At 39.4% G+C, this 17,885-nt stretch overlaps 1 protein-coding gene across 1 annotated transcript in view; it reads right to left on the reverse strand.

Moving 5' to 3' along the window:
* LOC104156990 (centromere protein J-like) overlaps positions 1-17,885 on the reverse strand; it is a 37,159-nt gene continuing 19,274 nt past the window's right edge. Inside the window, exons 9-17 of the mRNA XM_009709340.1 lie at positions 16,170-16,385; positions 6,736-6,838; positions 6,208-6,314; positions 5,789-5,944; positions 4,846-4,944; positions 2,249-2,389; positions 1,462-1,546; positions 976-1,096; positions 1-190 (exon numbers count right to left, since the gene is read on the reverse strand). Of these exons, the coding sequence (XP_009707642.1) occupies positions 1-190; positions 976-1,096; positions 1,462-1,546; positions 2,249-2,389; positions 4,846-4,944; positions 5,789-5,944; positions 6,208-6,314; positions 6,736-6,838; positions 16,170-16,385 (1,218 nt within the window). The remainder of the gene's footprint in view (positions 191-975; positions 1,097-1,461; positions 1,547-2,248; positions 2,390-4,845; positions 4,945-5,788; positions 5,945-6,207; positions 6,315-6,735; positions 6,839-16,169; positions 16,386-17,885) is intronic.

A 17,885-nucleotide genomic window follows, 5' to 3' on the forward strand; every position in this document is an offset into this window, starting at 1 on the left:
TCACTTCTTATCTAGGATGATATTACCCTCCTCATCTTTGATTCGAACTCGTCCGGTGGAGTACTTGGTTTCCTGTCCGCCATTGCAGTACACAGTTTTTACTGTGCCATCTGGGTACTCCCGCCTCTTGAATTGCACAGTGTGAATCTCTCTTTGGCCGTTACTGAATACCACTACTTTATCTCCATTCCTGGAAGAAATAGCAATGAATGAAGTGATGAGAACGCACTGTCTATTATTAACCTGTCTCACTGAGCTGTCTATTTTCCACTTTCAATGTGTCACATTAATGTCAAGGGGAAACTTTCTCACATAGGTTCAGATAATTCACCTCAGAATTTACATGGGATGGCATTACGGTTCTGTGCTCACAATAAGATTTCAATACAAAGGTACTTCAGTACGTAGTATAATAGTTAATGGATGGTGAAGTCTGCATTTGACATGACTTCTTCGTGCACGGATCTCAAGGCCTTTTGCAAGCAGGAAATCTATTTTACAACAGGATCCTCCCTAAGCCCAGAAGAGGCATCTGTAAGAAAGTCCTATTATTTTTCCTTATTTTACATGGAGGAATAGAGAGAGAATACATGAAATGCCTTGCCCGAGATCAGAAAGGGAGACAAAAAGCTAGAAATAGAGCTCAAGAGTCCTCATCCTGATTCCTTTGGTACCCACATTCGTAACACAGACCACTGGTGATCTCCCAGCAACCCTGGCCACTATAAAGTTACATGGAACTAAATGAGGAGTATTTCACAGTCACTTTGCCAGTGATAAATGGTAACCTGTCATCCAAGGGGGAAGTGAACAATTTTCAGTGCCTTATTGTGGCAAAACCCTTGCTATTTTACAAATGTTTTCTCCTTTCATCTGGAAATTTCCCAGCCATGCAGAATCCAGCCGCAGTTTTAAATATCAGTATCATTGTACTTGTGTCCAATGCCTGGTTCCTTTCATTAACACGAGACTTACTTTTCTACTTTTACTACTGTACCATCTGGGAAAAAAGTTTCCTTGAATCCATCACGATAGAGACATTTCACTGTGTGATCTGGGAACACAATTTCTCGTGTACCATCAGGATAATGTTTTTCTGTGGAAAAGAAGATGTAGAAAGTCTGTCTAGTATTCTTTCATGCGGTTTTATACAGAATTAGATCAGATATTTTTTGTACATTGTAGTGAGGATGGAAATGATATCCAGTGTATTGGTAAAGAAATTAAAGATTCAAATAAGCAGATAATCAAAATTAGAAGATACGTATTTACATCCCATTATTATCTCCTCTTTGTAGGTGAAAACTGAGCAGTAAGGTGATGGAACATACTGGATGTGAAGCACAAAAACAATGTGAAATGAGAAGAAAATAGCCAATCTGCTGGAGTCAGAATCAGATGACACTTTCATAATAGAAACCTTCCTGCACATATAGTTCACATTTATGAGCTCTTGCATACCTATCTGATTATTAGGGAACTGCAGCACCTCCAGGCCATCTGGATAAGTAGTGTGGGTTGTCTGTGCATCTGCATAATAATAAATCTGGAAGGAGAGTCAAGTGTTTGCAGCATGTTCACAATATTCGCATAAGCAGATTCAACCATAACAATGTGCTTAAAAATAAGCCATCCTAAAAAAGTAATTTCAAGGTCATTTTCTATATCTACCATCCATAAAAGTAGCTATGTTTGCACGGCTGTTCCTTCCTCTCATTCACCCTTCTCCTCATGTCTGTGTCTAGACAATGCTACTTTCATCTCTGTAGCATACAAGAGAACAGTGCACGCATGAAAGTCATCTTCCCATCTCTTTGCTTTGGCTCCCATCCATGCACTACAAATTTAAAATAGTCTCACTGCTGCCAAGGCCTCACTTATTTCCACTCTAGCTCACATTAACTATTTATATTTACATAATGGCAAGAGGGAAGAACCCCCTGTGCTACCTACCCTACAAATATATATAAAACAGTCCTTGCTTCAGATGGCTGCCCCTGCCCTTCGCCTTCTTTCAGTATCCTTTAATCTGCTTGGTCAACTACCCATTTGTTCCTTGACTATTACCTTCATCTCTTTCCTTTTTTGTCCTTGTGGGTGAAACAGTTTCACCACTCAGGGTTGTTAAACCAACACCCTTCCTCATAATTTTCTCCCAGAATTAATATATTAAGATAAATGATAGGACCTTGTTGGAAAATCTCTTAATCATTTTATTTTCCTTAAAGAAAAAAAATATGATACACACCACTCTCTGATCTGGCATGATCTTCTTTACATCTCCATTGAAAAAGTTAATTGTTGTCATCCTTTTATCAGCACTGATCTCTTTTTTAGTACCATTGCGGAAAGTGATGATTCGACGTCCATCAGTAAGCACCTCTTCTACCTTCAAACACATAGAGCATCTAACGTAAATGAAGTCAAAGGAAACACGTAACATTGCACTGCCTTCCAAATTGGAGCTTGAAGTAAGTCATGCTATTTCAAAAGCTCTCTCTGCAGCACAGGTACATTATTTATGCCTCATTTGTGTGTAAAAGAGGCCAAAAGTAATTTTCTTTTCACAAAATGAACTTAGTTCTAGCACTCGGCCCAAGTTCCCACCCCACCACCTGGTTTTTCTGTTAAGCAAGGTAAGGCACACGGGCCTGTGGCAATACGGAAGCCATTCAGGTTTTTCCTTACCAACTTCAGTGAGTTACTGTCTGTACTCATTTCATATGTGCCGGTACACCTTCCACGCAAGTCACTCAAGAGACCTCGATTCTGGATTGTGTGAACCAAAATGGTTGAACTTGATGTATTAACACAGACTGCTGACATATGTTAACAACCATTTTATTCCAAGTAATGTAACCCTGTATGGACATTCAGTACTACAGAATTAAGTGTGGCTGCATGCAGAGATCTGCAAAATCGCTCAAGACTTCTTAGCAACAGGGGGCAATAAAGTCACCAGTGTTCTCTTCTGCAAACAAAACTTTGGTCAAAGAAGATTTCATACCTAGCATAGCCTCTGGTTAATTAATTTTCCTGGAATTACTATGGCACCTGGTTCTGTTCAGCATATATCAAATCCCATAAAACAATTCATTTGGTGAAGTCCAAAGAAGAAGACAACCAGACGACGCACTATAGCTCTGACATATGGTTCCAATTTTATCAGACTCCACAAAAAGGAAATACCTCCCAACCAAAAAAAAAAGAAAAAAAAAGGAATAAATATGCCTGGGGAAGAGAAATGCAGTATTTCCCCAAACAGGCACTGTAATGATTACTGAGGGCAAGATTTTAGGTTTTAGAAATTTTTTTATTTAAACATTACTAGTCAGTAATGGAAAGATGTTCTTACACCTACTTATGACAAAAGGCATTGCTACAAGAAGTCCACATAGTTTAAATGAGAGTTAATATCTCTTTCTAGAGGAGTCAGGCCCCATTTTGACCTCTCTCTCTAGTTGCACAAGGAAGTCCAGCTCACCATTCAATTTTATGAATAAAATCCAGTGGTAAAAATGTCAGAGTGAATTTTTTTTACAATTATTTTTCTTTTGAGGACCAAAACAACAGATGTTGTATTTGCTACTTCTACAGGAGGGAACTGTAATTGGTAGAAGCTTTCACAGAGCCCATCTCAGCATTAGCCGTAAAGGAATTGGCATCTCAAACCAGTATTCCCTGAACAGCTGTTACATTGCAAAAGCCATTTCTGTGACTGCTCACTGTTTCATTAATCAACACCTGTACTGGCGGGGTGAGAAGAGAAGCCCAGAACTGAACAGACACAGAAACTAAATTACTGTCCTAATTTTATCCAGCCAAAAACCTTACCCAGAACTGACAACTCAGTCAATATCAATGGAATGTTTTAACAGCATAAGCCTGCTTGGAGCAGTGTAATTGAAGAGACATCTGGGGCTGAGTTCTGATCTGGCCTAGATAAGCAGTGAGTGTTGGAAAGAGATCTCTATCAGCAGTGGAACTAGCACCAGCTCACTTGGTCACCTTGCTGACAACCTTTCCCAACAGCAATGCACAGAATTTCCAATGCATAGACTCATCTACAGAATGACCCTTTCAAGATCATTCCTGAGGTGCTCTGCAGGTAAGGTGGCTTGGCCACTCGGGAACAAATTATCCAGATTTGTGTCAAGGAGTGCAGGGACACAATGGGAAAAAAAAAACTGCTCATCTGCTCCTGGAAGACAGGGACTTCCAAGGAAAGAGATGAAACCAGCTGCCTGAGCTGAGCTGTGGGCCTCAGGACCAGGGGCAGCTGGAAGCGATCTCTAGATGCAGCTGGGGAATCACTGGGGATTTTGACAAGTGGCTTGAGCAAACTGAACAGGCTGCTTTGAGCCCAACTCCACTGGTGTTACCCCAGGTGTAGCCAGCTGTGTACAATGAAAGACTTCTCCCACAAGTGGTGTCCAGCTGGCACAGCTCACTACCATTAGATTCACTTCCAAGGAAAGAAAAGAATAGCCTTGAATCTTGCACTACAAAACACCATCACCGCCCCACTAGCACATTTTCACTTCTAATGGTAAACATATCATTCCTCCCAGCTGAGGTTGCTGAAATGAAAAGGACTTGGTGAAAGTCACAGAGCAAATTCATGTGGGAGATAAAAAAATAATTTGGTTAGTTGATTTCCAGCCCGTCAGCTATATATGTTTCCTGCCATTCATGGTGTGAACTTTACCCTTCAGCTCTCCTTTAAGAAACAGACACTTAATTGGAGACATAATTGTCTATGGCTACTTGAAGCAGTGATTCCCATCTATACTGTAGTCCTATTGGTGATAGCTTCAAGTATTTTTGCATCCTATTTTATCTCACCTTTCCATCACGATACTCTATTTTTTCCCGCACCTCTTCCTCACTTTTTCTTCTTTCTTGATGTAACATTGACCTTCTAGATAATACTGATTTTGGAGGCTATATTATGAAAACATCACAGTCAGTGGTATATAAACAGAAATGTTTTTAAAATATTTTCATTAATTTTAATCAACTGTGCAAAATCAATATTTTCTTTCACACACACAGAGGAAAGCTGCCCTTCTTTCTAGTATTGCCTGGCATTTGTATTGAATTTTGATCTTTTAGTCAGAACTAGAAATGTTGTGCATTAACTCCAGCTAACTTCAGTTTGCAAAGCAAAAGATAGCATAGAGAAAGTCGAAAAATGAGGTGACAAGAGTGCATTCTGGCAAAACTACACCATAGGAAATGGAGATAATAAACACAAGAACAAAGAACAGAACTCTCTCTCAATATTGGGTTACTGATTTGCAAAGAAAGGTATCTGTATTAGGTACATCCACTCTTCCAAAGCAAATTACATAGTTCTTAGCTATAGGTAATGCTAACTACATAACTGAGAGCTATCCAAGATGTTACACTCCCAATTTACTGTTACGACGAGTGCTCTTTGCACTGTCTGGCAGCATAAAGGAGCCTTAAGTTAATTGACATCTGGCACATAGCATCCAGAACAGTTACTAATGTTAATTACAGTTTGAAGATGTGGTGTATTTTGAATTGTGGGATCCAAAGGAACAGGGAGTACTCCTCACAGGGCAATGATATGCTCCAGTAAAAAGCTGTAAACACCGTGCTTGAAGTTGCCAGATCCATCCCTAAAGCTCTGTGTCTGCTGCATAGCCCAGAAAATGGGAATGGAAGATTTTATTTTTCTTGGTGCGTTTTATTTCAGTTCACAAATGGAAAGAAGACAGTTGCTGATCATATGAGAGCCAGAATCATGAGTTGGTCAAACCTTTGTTTCAGCATCCAGAAAAGCAGGACAATTGCTCATAGATACTTTGTTGTCATATGCAGTTATGCCACTTCTCCTGTGTGTGGTCACAAAAGCCACTTTATTCTGAGGTTTTAGCAATTTTTCAGTCTTTTTCATATTGAGAGTCTCTTCTTCCTGAGCCAAAATTAAAATGTTAACTAGCAACATAAATCTATTAATGTCCAACAGTTGTGCAGGAATATCTTGATAAAGAAATCAACTACATTATTGGTAAGCCATTGCAATATTGTTTTAAAGAGGGTACTTATCATGAGTAGAGGCAACAAAATAAAGCCAGGAGAGTATTGTTCCCAGCTGAATGGGAGTTAGCAGTCTGTATATGAAAACTAAGATCACAGACTCACTGAATTATTTTATAGAGTTATATGGTGAAATACCTCTGTTTCTTCATTGTTACTGCAGAGTGCAAAGGTGCAAGTGTCATTGTTGTGGTTATGTGACAGGGGCATGTCTTCTGAGCTATCTGAAATGGCCAAAGACCTGTCTATAAGAAAAAGCAAAGTAAAAGGGGTCATTGAAAACATATGAAAATTGCTTAATCACATGTTTCCATACCTATCTCAGAAGGTTTTTTGAAGATGCTAGCTCTTAGATTCTTGGAACACATTGCTTCTCATACTGATAACATTTGCTAACAGTTTGTCCATCCTCCTGGAGGTGTTCTGTCCTGGACCAAAGTGAAGTGCAGACCACATCTGTTCTCCCACCTTCTGGGCTTCCAGGACAACAAACTCAGTGAGTAAGTAAGCACAATCTGCTCTCCCTCTCTTGTAAAATATAAATTTCATAATTGTTCAAAGAATCATAGGAGAGTTTTAGTGACGATGAGCCAAGTGTTAGGGACCAGTATCTCCAAGTTATTTGTAGACCACTGTAAGTGGGCTGAAAGTTCCCACAAATCTTACCTTTTACATAAGGAGATGAGTTAGGCTCCTTAAAACCGCCACTCAGATGCGAGACAGCTCCAGGTGATTTCCTATCATCTGTTCTTCTCCCAGTAAGAGAGGTCTGAAGCAAAATGGAGACGCTTTGACATACAGTCATGCTTCACTGTAACATGGGAGCTATCAGTGACATGGCCAGAGTGCACTTCCCCTTCCTAGGAGTTTAGCTGTATGTGCGCTGATATGGTACAGGTATCTAATCTTGGTTCAGACTGCTGTGGAGAAAGAGCTGTGGGTGGAAGGGCTGGAAGAAGCCTCAGACAGGTCCATTTGCCAGCTCCCCATCCCATCCCTTCTCCTGGGAGCTGCATTTCAGCAGCTCTCATTCTTGATCCATGTTGGGTTGCATTGCAGCCATGCCTGTGCCTGGCCATGCACCTCATTGATCCAAATCCGAACTCTGACCCATGGGCTGACCTCCTGTTGTGACCCCAGACCTGTCTCATCACTATGGGCTTTGACGATTGGGATTCTGGCCTGACCCTTACTTCCATCCCCAGCCTGTGCTCCTCCCTGGCTGGGGCTGTGGAACGGGACCTGCCCTGCCAGATTCCATGGGGAGCCCCTGATGCTCCCAGCCCCTGGCCCCCAGGGAGCTGCTGACCCGTGTGATGCCATGATATTTGGTGCATAGGATCACCTCTGAACTTCTCCTGAGGGCAAGGAGGGCAGGTTTCAAAGCACTCATCCATGCTCTGGCCTGCAGGTGCCTGAATAGCTCAATGGACAAACAGTCTCTAAGATAATTTCTGGCAAAAACCCTGCCATACCAGGGAAAGAATACCAAGCAGCAGCTATATGGGGATCAGGATCCCAATCCTGCTTCTGAACAATACTGTAAAAAGAAAATAAAGGCAGTCTAAATAGACTTTGCTACTGACTTACTTTTTCTGGTTCGAAAGGCGTCAGTCTTCCCTGATGAGGTGTCCTCCTGCCAGTTGGTGTTGTGCTTCTGCCAAGGGAGCAGTTAGATGGTTTCTTTCCTTGATGTTCCTTTGTGATGGATCTCAAAGGATCAGCCCTTTGCACAGAGCTTTTTATTGCCTAAAAGGTTTGAATACGTTTGTATTAACTTGATATAAACATCTTCAAATCACATTAAAAATTCTTCTACAACAGGTGCATCATCAAGTGTTTAAAACTTTCAGGAAAATGTTTATTTGTGTATGTGAGCATACACACAAACACAGACACACACAAGTTATACATAATTCTCTATTTCGGGTCTTACTTTGCTTCCCACATTTCTCTTTGCTTGGACAATGATGCAAGTCAAGAGTAATCCAAGTTGCACAGTATGAGGCCAACAGCTGCTCTCAGGCTCTCATCCCTCATTCCCAACCATATCTCTCTCTGGGATACCACAGCTGAGCTGACTCCAGTAAAATACATTGTGTGACAGTTCACTTTTATTTGCTAGATGTCCACCTTTTTTACATTTTGCCCTCCTACTTTTCCATCAATCAAGGCTGACATAAGCCTGGTAGGACCCTAAGACAGATGTGAGCCACAGAACAGAAATGAGATGTGAACAGTTTCAAACAAACTGGAGCAGATATTTAGACTAGAAAGATCACAGTTACTCAAAAGCGCTTCCCCAATTTTTCTTGAAGACTTTATATCAGAGCACAGAGGAAACATACAATATTCCTACATGATCACCATGAGTTATATGGGATTTACACAATGACTGCCAGGGGTTGGTAGCTACGAAGAAAACATTACGTTGGTGTGACAGGAAAACTGAGGCTGCACTCTTGCCTAGTGAAAACTTTGAAGGTGCTGAACCTAACATAGAAACACCTGGCAATATGAGACAAAGGCATAGTCTCACTGCCCGCGCTGCTGAAGGCATCCCAGAAATGGCAAGGCATGATGTCTGTGTCAGAACTGACAGCAGAAGAATCTCTAATGCATTGAGCTGGTGAATGACTAGGAGTGAGCCCACTATGATCAGACACAAAGAAGCACTCAAAAAACCCATGGAAATGGTACCAGGTACTCTGACTTTGAAATGTCTTGTACGCTGGAGAGTGGCTGCTTGGGAAGGTGAGTGTAAGCAGTCCAGGGAAAGAATATATTTGTCATCAGCTTCATTTGCCCAAGTCCATGAGCTATTGTCCAAGGGACATGGGACTAGCAAAGAACAAACACAGGAAAACTGCACAATTCCTTCTCTGACAACACTCACTATGGCTGTTTTTTGACAGCTGTAAAATTTTCTGCAATTGATCAACAAAATTTAGGGGATCTGCTGTTGTTATGGATGGTGATCTCTTATTTACATTAATAAATGATATTACAATTTAATGGATGTGCTTACAAGGAAGGAACCAAGAAAGAAATCCTATTGCAACACCAGAAAGTTGTAGAATTTTAAAAGGCTAAATCTTTTCCCCCAAGCATAAAACAGTTCTGAGCAGGAGATCAGGCAACCGATTAGCTCTTTCAGAGAAGGATGCTAAAAGGTACAGAAATTAATAGAATTCATTTCTAAAGGAATGTGGGTTGCATTGCTAAATTTGGAGATGTTTTCTGCAGGAAGATTCTGTGAATATGCCTGAGTTTTCCAAATATAATCATGATTCCAAATACAAGTGAGTAGGCAAATTGTCAAAACATGCCTGGGACTTCAGCTTGAGACAACTGATATAGTACTAAAGACTTTTAAAACTACTTTTGATGAACAGATATTATCTCAGAAGTTGCAGACTGATAGAAGGAAAGAGCTCCTAAGCCATCATTTTGTTGCTAAAGATGTCAAGACTGAAACTACCAAGTGATTTAAGAGAACTTGAAAAGTCATTGGTGCAGTTTCACAGCAGCTCAAGCCAATCTCAGCCAAGACTGCTGGAGTCCCACTCCTCTTCCTCTGACCCCAGCCACGCGTTTCCAGCCCCTCCTTTACATGGCACCAGCAGCCACAGGGGAGGATTGACCTGGCTGAGCAAGTAGAGTCAGGCAAAAATGAATGGCTTTTTTCTGCCTGGTTAGTTTGAGCCAGCTAGCTCAGCATCATCAGAAAGTGCCAACAGGGCCACAGCAGCTCAAATATTCATCAGCTTCGGCCAGACACTAACATGTGCCAGCATTTATTTTTTTTTGCTGTGGTGTATTATAGAAAGAATGTTGCAATTCAAGCTTTTAAAGAACTACCTACACAAGACTTGTAAATAGAAAGTACTTTACGGCAAGAATTTTAACACAAAGCTGCCTAGAAAGGCTATTGTAGAAAAGGAGGCCTCATGAGCTATCTAAAAGCCACCTTTGAAAAGGCTGCTTAGAAGTCAGCTTTTACTGATGCAAGGGACAGACACCTGTATAGGCCATAAAAATATGATGAGAAGAGGCACATGCTCATTCTTTTTAACTTAAACTAACGAGCTCATGAAGTAGGAAGTATTGGACTACAAAAGTGAAGGAGCAAGATGAAGCCAGAGAGAAGGAAGAGGTATTTCTATGAACATAGTGAGTTTTATTCACCATCTGTCTAGAGAACAACCAACTCAGTTGAGGGATCCTCCATGCAGAACAGTGTTAGTAAAGGTACTCCAGCTTGCTACATATGCCATTGTAAAAGCTGCTGATTTCATTTTTTATGCATCACATAGCTTATACATTTTTAAACTATATATCAGTGTACCTATTTTTAAAGCAATAATGTCAGAGGAATCAAGACAGGTTTAGTGAATTACATGTGGTCTCTGTTTTCTTATAGATGTATGTCATTCTAAGAGATTGTTTCATAAATCATAGCAATCACTGTAACCCAGGCAACCACTGCAATTTAGCTCTACATTTTTTAAGAGGCTCAAGGACTAAGTATTTGGGTCAATCACACATGATGAGGTTCTTGATAATGATTCTTTCAATTCCATCACTTTCATAAACAAAGTAATCTAATTATCTCAATAAATCTTTTTACTTTTCTTCATTGGAAACATGTGGATCATTAGTAAACGCAGACCCTTGATACAAAGGGGTTGCAGAGTCAGAGGAAGAAACAGCCTCCCAACATGCATAAGGTAGATCTACTGTTTCCCATCTCCACTGAAACCAGAACAAAAAATAATCAGCTGATTAGCTGGTGACAACAAAAGAGATGTATTTTAGTTATGAAGTAAAACTTTATAACTAAAAGAACAGGTAGGCAGCAGAAGGTGCCAGCTCACTTTGGATCTTTCTCATGGGAGCTAGTGAAGCACAGATTAAATAACCGTCAGTGACACTGATCCTGCTCTTGGCAAAAGGAGGGACCAGATAACCTCTCGAGGTTCTTCCAGTCCTGCAGATCTATGCTATCAAGCAGGCAGTGGAGAGCAGGAGGAGGTGTTGTTACTCAGGGCCCACCTAGACCAGAGAAACTTTAAAAATATGATGTTCTCTTTGATCCTCATGCTCAACAGTAATCCTTTAAATTTTCTAATGAGCTTTTTCCTCCCAGATGTTAATACCTACAGTTCTTTGTCATTCTGACAGAAATCAAATTGTCCTGGAAATCTCTCATTTGTCAATTCCCATAAATAAAAATCTCTTATAACCTTCAAATATCACAGTTAGTGTTGTGTAGAGTTTGCTTTCCCACTAACAGATCAAAAAGCTGAGAAAAAGCAACAAATATTCATGGATAAAGCAGTGAAAATTCAAATGCTACAAAAGTCTGTCTGCATATTCCCAGAACTCATACTTCCCTCCTTCAGAGTTAGTAAATGGTCAGGAAAAACATTCATAAACAAGGAAATAACATGCTCAAAGGTCATCAAAATCCCTTGCAAGATTAGTCGGCAAAATCCATCTAAGATTGGAGGTAAGTACATTTGACCTTGGTTGAAACTTTTGCAACAAAAAACATTAAAAAATATTATCAGTATACTTCTCAGTAGAACTCCCTGCCATGCAAATGAATGTTATCTTTTCTCATAGAGATCACTAACATCTATCAATAGTTGCACGTTTGGCAGGAAACTGGCAACTCGTTCCTGCTAAATGTATAATGTGATGCATTTAGAAATCAGCTTGTTTGGAGACAATTCATATTAATAAATATCAATAATTAATAAACATTAACCATTTTGGCCAGTCTGTACATCTTTCAAGCCATGTTCTGAAAGAATCACTAATGATATCCAGTTAAAATGGACATTTATCTTGTCTCACTAAAGCACAGCTTGAAGGGGACAGTTCCTCACCAACTAGGTCATGCTACAGTACAAACAGAAATCATCATTAAAAGTATTATAGGCAACCAGAATATGTCTCTTTCAGAGATGTAGAACATCTCAGATACTTTTCTTCCAAAAATTCATGTATTTAACGTGTACTGATCATTATTCAGACTTGCTCCCCAATTGTTTCAGTACATATCCTCAAATTCTATTAGCCTTGATAGATATGTCAGATGTTAAATGTTTTGCCTTCATGATTACAGCTGATGAAGCTCACCAGTCCTGGCTATCTTTAACTTAAATATGTTATACAGGTACACACATCCCTGTGGCATGCATCTCTGCTTCTGTTGCTCAAGGTTATCCCATTCACTTTGGTGTGTTCCCATTCACTTTTATCTGTTCCCATGCACAGCTTCTCAGTTCTGGACAGAAACAGCATAAGACTTTGTTTTATCTAAAATTTAGAATTGTCCAGATTCACAAAATCTTTGAGGGAAAGCATCCACCTGCTAGTAAAAGAGCTGTAATGCAAAGGAAACACAAGTCACCATGTTCAGATCTATCACTGTGACAAAGATTTGGGGTTTCTGTTTAATGTTGCATTTACCTAGGCCTTCAATTTTAGATTAAAATAATCAGCAGCCACTCTTTTCACTGCAGGACTGCCTTCTGCTATCAGATCAGATAAAGAACATGTGTCTCTCTCAAACATTTCAGAGTTCACTCAGGACATCTGGGCACTATGCCCACCAGTCTAGCTCATGCTTGTGTTGGATTCCAGTTGGATTAGATCCAAGGCTGGATGGTGAAGCTCAGATAAAGGCAAGCCCAAAAGTCTGCTGTCCTCAACTTCCCCCTTCTCAGAGCTGTTGCTGAAGCCACAGGTTTTTTTGCACATGGCCATGTGCCACAGGAGGAAAATGAACTCAATGGGTCTTAGCAAGTCTCTATGTAGAATAAATATTTCTGGTTTTAACCCATTTTGCAAGAGTGCTTGAGATGTTCAGATGAAACAAACTCTTTCATACCTTGAAAATTTCCAGGGTAAGCTACCAAAGATAGCTTTTTGACTTTAATGGGCTCTTTAAGTGCAGATAGTATATAGAATATGACTTGTCTGGCTAGTGATTCTGTCCACCACAGCACACAGGAATGGAGAGATCCTAGCTGTAGAAGGGACTGGGGAGATCCGGCATCAGTTTAGAACAAATAAAACAGTTTCCTGCAGTTAAATCCTCCACCTTCTGATTGATAAACAACACATATTGCTTAGAAATATAGTCAGTCTTGAAGGCAGACATATAACATCTGCATCCTCCTTGAAGCTACTATTCCACACATGACTGATTCTGCCCTTTTAAGCATGTTCAGTTTAGAGTTGGTCTTATCATTATCTCTTTTCATACCTGGCACCATGCAGGATTCACTAAAGCCACTGTCTGGTGACTTTCAATACACATACTGTCATGATCACTGGAGTGGAATAGTTGCCTCCTTTCTCATCTGGCATGTTTTATATTTGATTTCAGTCCCTAAACAGGCAGAGCGAGCGGTGTGTTGGCTAATCTGAGCTACGTTTTGCTTTAGACAATGCAATCTGGAGATTAGTTTCCAGTAGGTAGAAGGAATTTAGGAGAGACTCTTCACTTGAACAAAGCACAGATTTCATCCAAATGTAAGCAAAAGAAAGGAAGGGGACTTGCAATAATCAAGATACTCATAATAAGAAGTAAGAAATACAGAGCCAAGAGAAAGAAAAGCACAACGAAGTACTTGGATATCTGTATATTCTAAACAGTGAGAAAAGTGGTAAGCTGGCATTGGAGGAGCAGTCATAGAAATACCAGTCAGAGACAAGCATCTCACTTGACATATAAAGTTAACTTGTCACAACTTGTAAAAAGTTAAGTGATTTTTCCCACTGACTTTACCAGGCAGAAGAGCACTAGTGCTTTTTGGCAAGTAAAACCTCAAATGGCGAAATACTGGATTTATGGTTTGATGAGGCAAGGCATGGCAGTTCCCTGTAAAACCAATCTGTGAAGCAGCAGGTACAATGAATTCAGAGCATACTCACAAACAACAGGCAATTCAATTAGGTCTAGAAGAAGAAAAAAAGTTTTGTCTCCTGCTACTGTAAAACCGGAAGAAAAACTACAAGCAAATTTATGCTGAATGACAGCACAAGCCCACCACAAGAAAACATGACCATGCTTGTACTGACACTTTCATTTGCACAAATTTTGATTCTAAAGAACGTTCTCTTAAATAAATATTTGAAACTGTGAAAAAGTGACTACTAACAATAGGAATGCATACTTTGCTATTCACATCTCTCAAGAAGTGTTTTTCCAAAGATGTCTTCAGCCCCATATGAGAGATGCTGTGGCTCTTATTATTATCTCTCTGTGATCTTTCTTCTTTTTTGGATGAAGACGCTGTCTCTCGCAGGATAGCTTCTGCAACCTAATGGAGAATTTGTTATAAATATATGAATTTAATTTCAAGTCACAGCTAGCAGAATGAAACAACCCTCAAAGCCGTCTGGTTTTCTGTTGTAATAAAAATTATGATATTTAAACACAAGGAATGAAATTCCATATCTTGTTCTGCTAGGGACTGAAACTCCCCAGTATCAGACACAACAATCTTTGCATATGGCATCCTAGCATCTTTATACATAGCATCCTAATATTACTCTCACAAAACAAAAATCTTCAGTGGCTTGAGCAGTAGTTCTACATCACCAAATGTCCCAAAGCAGCAGAAATAATACAGGAATCTGGCCTACAACAGAAGTCAATTAGCCTTTTCTTATCCTTGCTTTTATTGGGATTTTTATATTTTTTCATTCTGTACCTGTGACTCTAATCTTTTTTTCTGACCTTCATAATCTATAAAAGGATGAGTCATATGAACAGGTAGGTTTGGGAAAATTAAAAATAAAGTGAAATGTAACTTGAAATGACATTTTCAATGGAACTTAATAGTGTTAGGTGAAAAATCTCATTAACAAGTACACTAAAATCAAATAAAAAGAAAGACCAAAACTTCTTCACTCCATAAAGCAAAAGACAGGTTAATTGGTGGTTCTAACATCTTTTAAAGATACATTACTGGAAATTAGATTTGCAAATTAGGGAAATACCTAGGAGTAAATCGTTCAATTTTATTTTCTCCTAGGTTCAGCCACTCTGTGCAAAAGTAGGATTCATCTCACCAAACTGCACCATCTAGAAGGTAATTATCTGTTCTAGTCGCCTTAACACACATAGAATTAAATTGATCCCTCTTTAAAGGCATATACTTTTCTCCCTTGAATGCACAGGATGATGAAATGACCCACTCAAACCAGACTTCTGTCCTTTGAATTCTAGTCTGAACCATTTAATTTCACCAAGACTTGCTGCCTCCTGTGTAAGAAGTGGGTTACAGCATTCTTCTTCCTTCCTTTAACTCCCTTGAATGAAGTTACTCAGTTATATAGTGTGTACCAAGTAACCCCACAAGTATATAAAACAAATGGGATCTTGAATGACAGATGAGAAGACAATCTGTAAACCTACGATTAAACCATTTTGATTTCAGGAGATCACCAGAGACTTTTACAATACCCAGCTATAGTTTCCACCCCAATTGTCCTTCCTGCTCCACCTCAGTGTAACTCACATTCAGGATTCCAACTTGTGCCTTTGTAAGGCAGGCCACTGACAGTGTTTTCTTCTCAGAAAGTTTACAGCACAAAATAAGAACTGAAATGAGATTTAATGAAAGGTCTCACTATATCTAATGTCAGAAACCAGCCTGCATCTGGCTAAAGAGCTCTTTTATTAAAAAGGTGAAAGGCGTTATATACATAAAGTGTAGAATTCATTTCAGGAGACTTTAGTTGTCTAATTTAGGCATTGAATGTAAATTAGTTATCTAGTATCCCTCCCTAGTTAGTAGAAGGAGACATCTGCCCTGATGTAAGTGTCTAAGACAGGTTGGCTGGATCACCTTGTAGAGGTGCCCACCTCATGGATAAGTAAGGCTGAGTGGAAGAGGACCACACAAAGAGGACCACACAAAGAGTGTATCTTAACATGGCTTACTACAGAGCTGATTTTCCGCCCTTCAGGCTAAGCACGGCAGGAATGGAGGAACAGTATTCACACATGCCATGTCCAAAGAAAAACTACTCCTGAATTTTTCAGACACAATTAAACAGATAATATCTTCCAGTACCGGGGTCTCTGATGTTCTGTCCATGAAATTCACTGCTTCTGGAGGTTTTTCTGCTTTCCGTCTCTGATGTTCTGAAACTCTGAGCTCATCTCGAAGCTCCATGTTCTGCCTGGTCAGCATCTCAACTTGGTCTCTCAGCTTGCTGTAGGCAGCATGCCAGCAAGACTCATTTCTCTTGAACTCCTCCTGCAGTCCAGCAATCTGCTGTTTTAACACCTACCAGTAGAAAAAAAGTGTGCCATGTCATTGCCTGCTCTGGACTAGGCATGCCCACCTTATACATTCAGAAGGAAGCATGGAGTCTTTTGTTCTGCTTAAAGGTCTATAGTATAAAAGTATTCAATATAAAGGTCTGAAACACAAAAAGAACACCCTTGAAATAATTTCTTTAAAAAAAAAATCAAAACCCCAAACCAACAAAAAAACCACTACCCTGCATACTCCTATACTTAAAACAAACTAATTGTTGCAAAGTGAGTAGAGAGAAGTCCTTGCTGTGTGAAGGAAAATCAGGAAATGCAGACTAACCATGCAAACAAACACCATCAAACATGAATCTTTTAAAAAAAAGGCAAGAATGCAATGCATATTTTAAGGGCAAAAATGTCATTTCTTCAGATCTTTATGTAGTGACAAGGGTATATGAATAGTTAAATGGTCCTTACAAACAGCAGGGGATTGCAAAGCTATAATTTTCAACTGAGTTCAGGAAAATGAAACTAACGACATTTGGTGCATTTTGGAGAAGACTTTTCCATATACATGCATCTCCATTATTTTTCCCTACTCCCTCCTTCTTCTCTTACCCACGCTGATGCCAACACTGAGACCTCTTCCTCCAGAGCACTCATGCTGGGTACTGCAAATGGAATATTGGTGGAGTTAAGCTAGAAATGTGCAGTTTGCTCTGTAGTCAACCAATCATGACACACATCTCCTTTTCTACTTTCCTTTCACTTGCGTATCTGTCCAATTGTGTCCTAATCACCACCCTTTCTTTGATGTGAGCTGCCTGGTCAGAATTTGGCACATCCATCAGCCATTTTCAAGAAAAAATAGACTTCTGAACTTTGGAATCACACAGGTAAGCAGCTCAGAAGGTGCTTGTTTTTTGGAAGGTGTAATTGTTTTGTGGAAAAAAAAAAAAATGAACCTGCACTCATTATGGTATCAGGTGGGAACAAAAGATTAAAACAATTCTATCAAACTTCATCTCTAGGGCTAAACCTAGTCAGGAAATACAATTATTCTCTGGCAGAAATACTAACAAATTTTTTTTAAATTCCAGATGGAAAGAAACCTGAAGTTTCAAAATATTGTGCAGAGAGGACATTCAAAATATTTTTATTCAAATTACTAAAATAACCTCACTGAAACAGTTAATCACTTCCTCTTGTAAATGTTACATCTAGAGAAATACAGAACATGAGCAGAGGAAACATTCACTATGTGTATGGTACAAAAATATGTATTTCAAAAATGTACAAATGAAAAACAAAGAAAGTATAGAAAGTTTGAACAAAGTACTATCTTGCCAGTTTTATTTGTTTTGAAACCTTTCTGTTCAAGAAAATAATTGAAATTCTCAGTTTGCTGTCAAATATATCAGTCTGGTTTACACATCCTTTTGCAGCAGAACATTGTTCCAGATGTTTCTGAGCATTACCATTGCCTACTCTTTTATCCTATAAAAATATAGTTTTTAGCTGTCCCCAT

This window comes from Cariama cristata, unplaced genomic scaffold (genome assembly GCF_000690535.1).
Source record: "Cariama cristata isolate BGI_N322 unplaced genomic scaffold, ASM69053v1 scaffold6471, whole genome shotgun sequence".
NCBI lineage: Eukaryota > Metazoa > Chordata > Aves > Cariamiformes > Cariamidae > Cariama > Cariama cristata.